The sequence below is a fragment of the Leptodactylus fuscus genome, chromosome 7, assembly GCF_031893055.1.
Source record: "Leptodactylus fuscus isolate aLepFus1 chromosome 7, aLepFus1.hap2, whole genome shotgun sequence".
Taxonomy (NCBI): domain Eukaryota; kingdom Metazoa; phylum Chordata; class Amphibia; order Anura; family Leptodactylidae; genus Leptodactylus; species Leptodactylus fuscus.
This window is the reverse complement of record NC_134271.1, coordinates 77,928,158-77,939,221: the sequence shown is the minus strand read 5'-3', so window position 1 is coordinate 77,939,221 and position 11,064 is coordinate 77,928,158. Positions and strand designations below refer to the sequence as shown.

Below are 11,064 nucleotides of genomic sequence, written 5' to 3'. Positions count from 1 at the left end.
TCCAGTTAGCGCTAACAGGCGATTAGTGCCACTAACCGGAAGTTAGACACTAACTGCCGATGGTGAAACAGCTCGCTTAGTTAACTTCTGATTTTACAACCTGTTAGAGTTAACATGCGTTGGTGAAACCGGCCATAAGTCTTTTGCCATTTTACATGGGAAATTGGTGTATAATGAGAATAAATGTGCTCTAATGCGATTGAGAGTTATTTTGTCCCCTAGTGCCTTTATGGTTATTTTATAAAGTGGGGGGTGGGCAGGGGTCTCATTCCTCAGCCTGCCCAGCTGATACTCCAACTTTAAGTACATTGGAGTCAGTGACGTCAATATGATGCCACAATTGCAGCAGGGGAGGCTAATGAACAAAACTTCCACCCCCACTGCTGGGCTGTGCAAAATTAATCATCAGGGCGCAAGGAACCCCCATTTATAGAGTACGTTTATACAATGCACTGTAAAAACATACCCATTCTAGAAGCCCTAGGAGTGTTGACACATTTGCACGCTCTCGCCTTTATTTCCCACAGCATCCTGGTTAGGACAGATACTGATGAATTGTTAGAATTACAGAGGAATTTCCTGGCTATCGTGACATAATACATATTATTTGTTTAATTTTTGTATTTGTCATTTCGTGTTCATGTCACTTTTTGTTCACAAGGACTATACAGGCATACAAACATGCAGTTTTCTTCTGGGAAGTTCCTGAAGGGATGGGATAGAGGAGGTGAGGTGGTCATAACTTCAACTAAGGTTGCTTGATGGACCATAGCTTCCCTGTATGGTTTCATATAGTCTGCCTGTGCTGTAGCAAAACAAAGAAGTTGGGAAAAAAAATTTTGAAGCAAAAACTGGTAAAATATTTAATATATGGGAGTTGTAGTTTTGCAACAGCTGCAAGGCCACATTGACAGGTGACCCTGCAGCTGTACGGGGATGCATAGAGCGTTTTTTTTTTTTTGCGGGGCCAGAAGTACTTTTTAGTTATACCATTTTGGGGAATATCTATTTCTTAGATCACCTTTTATTGAAAAAAAAAAAAACGGTGGTTTATGATATGATTTTCTACTTTTATATATATATTCTAGGGACAGGAGGTGATTTAGAACTTTTATTTATTTCATATTTTTATTATATATTTTTAAAGCTTTTTATTTTTTTATTTTACTATTTTATTCCCCCCTCCCCGGGGGCTTGAACCTGCGGTCACTTGATTGCAAGTCCCATAGACGGCAATACAACTGTATTGCCGTCTATGGGACATTCTGTCTATTAGTATTACGGCTGGTCATAGACCCAGCCGCAATACTAATATATAGCAGTGACAGACCGGGGAGCCTCATTAGGCTCCCGGCTGTCACCCGAACAGGTCGGCTCATGCGATATCGCCGCACAGGAGCCGGCCTGCAACTTCACAGGTACGGGGCCGGTGGGGACCGGCCCCGGGGGAGAAGGGGCCGCTGATACAGACCAGAGACCCGGCATCTGCTGTACTAGAGAGGCGGATGCCGGCAAGGGATAGACGCCGGGGCCTGAGACATCGCTGCGCTCCTCTGCCCTGCATGAAGCCAGCAGCGGGGGGATGGAGGAGCGGAATAGCATCACTCCTCCCGCTGCTGGCTTCATGCAGGGCAGAGGAGCGCAGCGATGTCGCAGGCTCCGGCACCTGTAATGGCGTCTATCACTTGCCGGCTTCTGCCTCTCTAGTACAGCGGATGCCAGGCGCCACATTCAGACTTTAAGACGCACCCTTCTTTTTCCCCCCCAAATTTTGGGGAAAAAATTGCGTCTTATAGTCCGAAAAATACGGTATATCTACTTTTTTTCTTCCGTGGTGTTCTCCTCCTGCTCTGCAGTCTTCTCCCTTGTCTTACCTGGCTGCTTTGCTTCCCGAATTCTGCAATTTCCTCCTTTGGCTGTATAACTTGCTCCTCTTAGCTGTTCCCCTGTTATGCTCTGCAGCTTTCCCCTTGTCCGTCTTGGATTTACTTCTCTGTGACTTTCTCTTTGCCCCTCCTGCATGTCTACTTCTACAACCCCCTTGTCCCTCAACTGACAATAAGACTGTGCGCCTGTACTGAAATCACTATCAACGCATATTTGGCAAAAATTTCAGTCATTTTTTTTTTTAGTTACTTTTTTGGAGGGAGTTACTATTTCATACTTTGTACGCCACAAAACTGGAGTACAAGGCATGATAAACTGTCAAAATATTTTTATTTTAAGCCAAAACCAGAATTAGGTCCAAAATACAGAAGAAGTGCAGATCTTTCTATTTTCTCTCTTTATAGTCTATTCCTGGTTTTGGCATAAAATAACGATTCTGAAAACTGTTGTGTGCATGAAGCCTAAGCTTAAATTCCTGGGTAGATGTTGCTGGTCACAGATTTCCCTCACACCAGATCATACACAAGGCTGTAATATTCCCTTTATTTGTGAAAAAAAATATTGCACACAGATTTGAGAACTTAAATTGCATTATATAGCACCAAGTCCTGAAGAACACAGCAACAGCTGGTCAAGATGTCCATGTGTACAGTGGGCACAACTCCTGCAACAAAGAACTGGACCCTACAGAAAGGTCGAATGAACCATCCAAAACTCTACAAGGATAAACACATATTACACCCTTGTTCTTAGTGACAGCTTAGAAGGGCCTGTACAAAGTGGAGATGAGGATTAGGGCCTAGGTAGTAAACTGCAGAAACTAACCATATTACCAGTAATATTCATACTCAGAAACAAAGTCTCAGGAAGTTCCTTGTTGTTGACGTCTGTGTCAGGACCCCTTCAACAGCACTGCTGTAATGATCTCTGTGTTGCAGCACCATGACAAAGCCCAAAAAAGTTGCAATTTTTTTTAAGCTTATTATGTTATAAAGTGAAAAAAGTCATTCAACCTTGCCAGTGTCCTGACCCTCCTGCAGATTGGCAATGATACTTTGGCAGTCATGTGACCACTGCAGCCAATCATCGTTACAGAATGACCAACTATGGCCACTGATTGACTGCAGGGATCATGTGGCTGTATTAGGATTTCTGTGCTAAACCAAGAAGGGCCGAGACTGATGGGGAACCAAACAACTGCAAATTTGGGATGGCAGTGGGTGTAAAGTAGGACTTTTTTTTTTTTTTTTTAAACATTCAAAGCCATTTAAAAAAATAAAAAATACAACTGTATAGATAACCTTTTAACAGCTCCCATTATTTTCAAGGAGTCGCCTGTACTCCTCAATGTTGGACACATTCCCTGCATGTGAAGTAAGAAAATACAACAAAAATGCATAATAACTGACAGATCCTATCCTACAAACTTGTCAAGTCAGTGGACAATTCTAGCAGCAAATCAAAATATAGGAGTATATGGTGTAGTCCCTGCCAACCTATCCATGTTCTAGGTGCTGTCTCAGTGCTCCGGAGTTCACTGTGCCTGTTGCTCATTCTAAACTTCTGGGCATTAACTATTTAAAACCAAATTTGGGATTTTAAGGAAAAAAAAAAATCAATCAACAAAAAGATATAAAACTTGGGGAAAAAAATCATTAAAAAAAAACAACATACAGATTAAAGTACTAGATGCATTACCTGATGACAACTTTAAAAAAAACATAACAAATCCCATAAATTCAAGATCTTATTACAAAATAGATAACTGGCAACTCTGCCATGCCTACAGATAGCTGGGGATGCTGTGTTCATTGTCACAAAAAGAATGCCCTTTATGCTGTTCCTCCCAAGGAACCCTCATGGTAACATTAGGAATTGTGCATGGTTTGCTGGCCCCTGTGGTGTATATGTCAGCATCACTTACTCCTCCAGTTCATATAATGATAAAATTGCAAAAAGAGAAGCAGAGACAGCTAAATTTTTTTTAAAAAACCTGTGGATCCATGCACCGGCCCAGTGCATGGCTGCCAAAATCATGATCCCTGTGCTCTCAATAGCTGCTAAATGGTGTAAGGCTTCTACAATTGACATGCCTAAGCCACTATGAATTGATCCTGGCTCATTTTTGATTCTGCGCTTTTAGTGTTCATACTGCAGCAATTGGGTGAACTGGGACCTTGGCATTGAGAATTCTGGGAGGAAACATGCACTGCTGAATTTAAGAGCATTAGGGGTTGTTTTCCAAGATATGATAGCTGATAGGAAAATGGCCAGAAGTAATGATGCTAGGTGCAACATGCTGCAGGACACAAGCAGAGGTGGTATTAGAAGGGAATGTCATAAATGTACATAACTTTCAAGTAATATCAGTGTTTAAAAATCAGATTCGTGGATCAAGCCATCAGGTCCACAAAGATTGCCTTGGTGGTAGTCTGTCCAAAGATGAAAGCTCCAAGGGTAACCATCGTGACTCCATAAATGAGCAATACCCACCAGCTAAAAGAAAAAAAAGTAGTTAAACATGGACAAATGATCACTGCAAACCTTTGCCCTGCACCCTCCCTCACTGAACCTAAAAACATCCACATGCACTGCACCACACATACAACACTGCTTAGTCACCAAACATCTTCATCCAATGGTTTCAGTCACCAAATTTACCTTCTGCTCTTTTGCTCCTGAATTTCAGACCGTTTTAGGTTTATTAGACAGAGACCTGCACAGAATAAAATGAGTCAGTTCCCTCTGGAGAGACTTCTCCTTATAGTATACAAAGTCAGTACTGTCACTGGAAAGCATTTACCTGGGAATATAAAGATAAAACAAGCAGCAAGACCTCCAATCAGGGAAATCACTCTCCCAATGTCTGGGATGAAGAGTGCAAGCAGCAATGTCAGCACAAACCAGGTTAGGGTCTGGAAAATTCTCCGTTGTCTTTCTCTGGCTGGCTCTTCTCCAGCTTCTTGTGCTGTAAACCTCAGCCATAGTCCCTCCAGCACCGCCCTGCAAAACATAAAGGGATGCTCTAACAATTTAGAGGTCTGGGATAAGTCACTAGCCTTCTAACAATGACGCCACAAATGCCACCGTACAAGATCTAAAGTCACCTGGATTCCAGCACTATACTGCTACTGTGGTACAAGGATTTAAGACTTACTTCTGCACCGATATGTCTATTTTGCTGTTGAGTGACTGATCGCTGACTTACAATAAACTGCACATTAAAGGATTGCCTAGATTCAGACCAATATTAAGAGACAAAAGTTTTTGTTTTTATATTAAAAAGTTTGTCACGGTTTTATAGATCTCTGCTCAGTCATTCATTCTGCGTTCTTCCAGTGAATAAAATTCAATCCTTGGTCATGTGATGGACACACCGGTCCACGGCTCCGCAATCAGACATCTGCTTGGTAACGAGCTGTGCACCTGTGTGTCTATCGCATGACCATGGTCAGAATTTTATCCACTAGCAACTACAGAACGAATGACAGCAAGCAGAGATCTAGAAAACTCGTGAAGAATTGATACAGAAAGTATATTGCACAACCTTTTATTTTACAAACAATAATATTTTTCTGTCAATACTGGTCTGAAAGCAGATAACTCTTAATAGAATGACCGATGCAGGAGAAGGAGGGCAGAGGACAAGGACAATCACCAGGAGAAATAAGACGTGTTAGAAGACCACTTATACAATATCACGGAGAGCTCACCGTCCGCAGTAGTGTAATATGGGGTATGATGTCAGCACACAGAGGATGATGAATGCTCGAGCTACAGCAACTGGAATATCATTAGACGGAAAAGAGAGGAGGATGTCCTGGTCCACTCCTGAGCCAAAAAGCAGATAACCGCAAACTCCTAATGAAACAACATGAAGACAGTAGTGTTATTACCCTGCACTAAAGAATTCTTGCATTAAAAAGTCACAAGATAGCCGTTCCATCTTTACACCACTTACTCTCCTATTGAAAAGTAGGAGGGAAAGTGGGCACAGACAGTCAAGCAAGAGTATTGCAATTTCACTTCAGTAGTGACATCTAGAAGGTGAGTAGAATAATGTCCCACATCTATCAAACATAATGGCATATTTGATAAACTTGGCACAAATTACGACAACACAGACAAAAAATTTCCCCCATGATAAACCTCTCCAATTCTCACCTGTCCCAGTGTACACACATAGAGCAATAAACATGGCGGTAGTCACTATGAACGTCCAATGTCTGATGTCTTGCCGCTGCATGCTGCCATACACTGGGACACTGCTGACATGGCACTATCAGAGACACAAAAGAATAGTGAGGGGTGGCAAAAAGGGCTGAAATAATCAGTAAAAGGAGCACAATGCATATCCATATACCTGGTATCCAAAACATATTGTGGGGACAGCATTAAATACAGCAATCCATGAGGAAGCACTAGAGACAAATGGAAGAAGTGCGTCAAAAAAGTATACAACACTACAAACTGATAGTCTTTGTGGATTATCCCAAGCTCAATAAGGAGCCACTTCTAGTCAGCTAATCTCACTGGCATGTACTGCAGGTAAAATCTGACAATATGATCAACTATCACTTCTCCAGTTCAGCATTTTGTTGACAGCTCTCTGGTATGGTTATAAGACAGGTAGTTTTGAGTATAACCCATCCCCAACAAGCAATGTCCATATGTTTTAATATGCTGTCAATATTAGTCCTATCTGTTTTCAAGAAAGGCAGATGACAAACAACATGGCCTTATTTGCAGCTAAGAGAGTAGTTGTTATCAGCCATCAAACTGAGCAACAATAACAGAGTAGAGAAAACACTTTTTCAGAATAAGGTAAATTTAAGCTTTAGCAGTCTGAAAAGACTAGGAGACAACCAATGCAGTAGTTGCACTCATGGTCTGCCTACATTACTGGAAACAGCTGAATGGTAATATTTATCCAGTTAAAGACGACCTTCCATGTCTTCAACAATGTGCGTTGTTATACACCGCTAGAAAGCAGACAGTGCGTTGAATTCAGAACACTGTCGACTTTCCTGGTATCTGCCCTTGTGCTGGAGAGAGCGGTGATGCTAGCTTCAGAACCAATATCTAGTCACTGACAGAAGGGAGTTCCTCACAACCTAGCATCAACGCTGGGCTGTAAGGAATGCCCCTCCTGACTGTACTCTAACATAGCCTTGTACTATGAGAGGGGGCATTCCCTACCACCCACTGATGGCACTGAGCTGTGAGGAACATCCCCTCTCACAGTATAAGGCTATGTTAGTGTACAGTCAGGGAGGGGCGTTCCTTACAGCCCAGCGTTGATGCTATGCTGTGAGGAACTCCCTTCAAACAGTGAGGAGATATTGGGGCTGAAACTAAAATCACCGACAGCACCAGAGCACATACTGGGAAAGCCAACAATGTGCTGAATTCAGTTTACTGTCGGCTTTCTAACAGTATACAATACAGCACACTGATGAGGATATGAAAGTTTATCTTTAAGGGTGGCGGTGATCCAGGTCTTCAGTAAACTTTTTACCATGTTATATTATACCAACTGATGATTATATGACAAGGATCCCCTGAGACTCAGTGATGCCTATTTACTGGAGATGTTTGTATAATAGGAGACATGCTGTCTAACATGCAGAACAAAAGAGGGTCTGAAGGACAGGGACAGAGTTATACCATCATACCTGCGGTCAGCGCTGTCAGATGGAGCCTCACTTGTGGGCTGCACGCATCGATAGATGACAATAAATGTTACATAGCAGGTCCCCAAGACACTAATAGAGCTGCAAAAGAACAAGAAGTGATGTGATGAGTAACACAATTCTAGCTATGCCAACCCCGTCCCCTTCCACCAGAGCCATTATATATATATATATATATATATATATATATATATATATATATATATCACAGCAAGTGTCACAGCAGCAGTTAACAACATACAAATAAAGTAATAAAGTACTAATGGGTACCTCTATATAACAGGAGTATATTCCCTCTGCTTATCAGTACTGATCCTGAGATACAATGGGCAGATTTAATAAGACTGGCATAGTGTATGCCAGTCTTAATAAAGGTCAAACTGGTCCAGGAAACAAGTGATTTATGAAGAGGTTTTGGCTTTTTCATGAATCAGGTGCATGTACCTACGTCAGAATTATCTATGCCAGTTAGGAATTAGTGTAGATTTCCATTATAACTCTCATCAGAAAACTGGCAAGAGTTATGATACATATGTTGGGCCAAGGCATCCCCTCCCCTGCCTGCTCTGCCCACATTTGCATAATGTGGTGAGCAAGACACAGAACAAGTGTTGTGGTGTACATTTGGCGCAAGAAAGGGCTTTGCACCAAATGTGTGCTACATCATCATCCCTCTAGCCCGGAAAACTGGTGTAGAGAGATTGATAAATCTTTCACAATATGTCTAATACTCCAGACACTTCCAGAGCTAAAGTCACTATTCTACCATTACATAATGTCTTATACTCTAGTCACATAAAGATTAGCTCACCTTGCATACTTCTGGACACTGATCTCACGTGGCAGTGATAGCGGCAGAATAAGCAAAACTCCAGTTACCGTAATGGTGAATTTCCTGTCTGCATACCATGGAATGTCACTGTTTTCTAGGCTGTGCATCATAGCACCTAGAACTACACAAGAGACAGAAAGAAACCACTGTGTTCACTTCTGATGGTGAAAGATCAGGAATGAACACAGTGCAGCATCCAGATCCCGTCATTGCCTTATCCCCTCTACTCACGCTTCTCCAGCTGGTCTCCGATGATGATAAAGAAGGCAATACAAGTTCCAAAGGTATAAACAGCTATGAGAATCTCACAGATAACCCCGGTCACACGACCGCAAATTCCCCGCACCACCTCCTGGTATGTCCGCTCACTGCAGGCATCAGCACAGTGCGCCAGGATCACTAGACCACTGATGATGAAGAGCAGCAGGACCTAGAAAGACATATCATCAAAGAATGGTGGCAACTGAGGCAATATACACAAGAACTAACAATCCACAAGTCACTCACCAGCTGCAGCACAATACCCGCAGTGACTCCTCCTGCTGCATTGAAAGCAGCAGGGAAGTTAAGCAGGCCAGCACCTAGTGCTGCATTCACCACTATGAAGACGGCTCCAATGGCGGATGTGCCGCCTGCCAGTCTTCTGGTCTCCGGGACGATGGGACTCTGCAGGAGGCGGGCACGCTCCCCTGCATCCCATGAGTAGTCCGCATTAATGGCCACATTTCCCAGTGACATGCTGTTCAGGGCAACACAGGGACCATGTGCCCTCCTGTGAAGAGACAAATAGCAGAAAGCGTTACGTCATTGCTGATCACATGAACCCTATCTTCTTGACTGCTGACCTAGCAATCTGCCACAAAGGGAAGTGGTAAAGAACAGAGAAAAATGCAGAGGACAAAGCAAAAATGGAAAGAACAGAGATGTTTAGTCACTATCTACCCCTATGTACTGTATATAACAAAGGGGTCTAGTTATTATCTGCCTTCTATGTGGAGTATGTAGGAGAGATGTCACTACCTCCCCCCACTTGAGGTTGTCAAAGTGGCACTGCAATTGCCCTTTGACACTTATGTTTTCTTGTTTTCTGCCTGGAAGCCTCGTGTTACGGCTAGCTGCGGAGCAAAGAAACAACCTAACAAAAGTCCTGAATACCTGATTTTAAATTTCTTATTATAAACACAGCTATACCTAGTAGAAGATACATACGCAAGCGCAGAAGCAATGCTTATATCCATAAACTCTGCAAAGTTGAAAGATAACTCATTATGTTAAACAGTGTATCATACTAGAACTGATAAACTTACGTGTGCTATAACATACACAAATATCTTCCAAAATGTATGGAATTAAAGAAATAGAATAATTTATACAAAATGGAGTGAATATAAAATCACTTCACAAAAAAGTGTGTGAAACTAAAAGCAGTTGTGCCATTACTTATTCTCCATTCACAGGAAAGGGGATAACTGTGAAATCACTGATGGTCTAACCTCCAGGACCCCCAGCGATCACCAGAACAGAAAATCCCCCTAAAGCCTCCTTGTGAATGGCTTGCCAGTGCTCCATTCACTACTATGGGGCAATCACCAGCAGCGTCTTCAGCCCCATTGCATTGCATGTAGTGTCGGTCACACAAGATCACGGTTTCTCCATTCACAAGGCGCAGGGGGACTTTCCATCCCCCATTCTCCAGATCGCAGGGGGTCCTAGCAGTCAGACTCCGCTATCTGATACCTATACCCTATCCTGTGCACAGGGAATAAGTGATCTTAACAGCACAAACACTAACAGTGTAAAGAACCCAGGAGCCCAGTCACTATCTCCTCACTATATAAGGATATAGAAAAGTAGGACAATCACAATCTACCCCATGTGTGATTGGAGGAAGGGTGAAGAGCAGAGGGCTCCAGTCACTATCAATCCTCCAGGTGGGCTATATAAGAGGGGTCTGGTTATTACCTACCCTCTATGTAAGGAGATCTAGACAGGGTCTTCAATCACTATCTACCTCCCCCTTCCCGATCCGGAGTATATGAGGGGTTTTGCTTAATATCTACCCCCTTATGTAGGGTAAATAACAGAGGAGTCCCGTCTCTGTGTACACCCTGTGTGATTTGGAAGGCGCTATATGACAAAGGGGCCGAACACTACACATCCCTTGTGTGAATGGCGGATATATAACAGAGAAGACGAGGCACATAATAAAGGGACGCCACCTTTTATCTAGCGCGATTTGTGAGAAACACATATTAGCTCGGACACTTACTACGATCTTGTCGGCTCAGCTGTTGTTCCCAGGCCACCTGACCGCTCTGGTCACGTGATCGCAGCGCGCAGCACTCTTGGAGTTGTAGTCTGAGAGCGAACTTCCTGTCACGGGCTCCCTGTGTCACGTGATGCAGAACTCTCCTCCTCAGCCTCGTGTTTACTGTGGGTGGGGGGAAATGGCAACGGCCAAAGTTCGCTCGTTTGTTCTGAGTCCTTGCCTGTATTCATTATGCCTGGTTAATATAGTTCGGTCATATATACCATCAAGCTGAGCCTCCTATGGTCGTGACTAGAGTGGAGGGCCTGGTGGGTATGATGTCACAGGAAGGGCGGGGTCTCGTCCTCCACTGCCCTGTGCTGTATAGAGCAGGGGTGCTCACA

The 11,064-nt window shown here is 43.1% G+C and overlaps 1 protein-coding gene across 1 annotated transcript; it reads right to left on the bottom strand.

The window, feature by feature from the left end:
• Nucleotides 1-2,303: 2,303 nt before the first annotated feature.
• SLC38A7 (solute carrier family 38 member 7) lies at nucleotides 2,304-10,783 on the bottom strand. Its single transcript, XM_075282217.1, has 11 exons — nucleotides 10,682-10,783; nucleotides 8,920-9,184; nucleotides 8,644-8,842; nucleotides 8,392-8,533; nucleotides 7,563-7,661; nucleotides 6,251-6,308; nucleotides 6,052-6,166; nucleotides 5,601-5,748; nucleotides 4,691-4,890; nucleotides 4,549-4,603; nucleotides 2,304-4,383 (listed from the first exon to the last, which is right to left on the bottom strand). The coding sequence occupies exons 2-11, from the start codon at nucleotides 9,148-9,150 to the stop codon at nucleotides 4,281-4,283; spliced, it is 1,350 nt and encodes a 449-aa protein (XP_075138318.1). The 5' UTR covers nucleotides 9,151-9,184; nucleotides 10,682-10,783; the 3' UTR covers nucleotides 2,304-4,280.
• Between the last annotated feature and the right edge of the window lie 281 nt (nucleotides 10,784-11,064).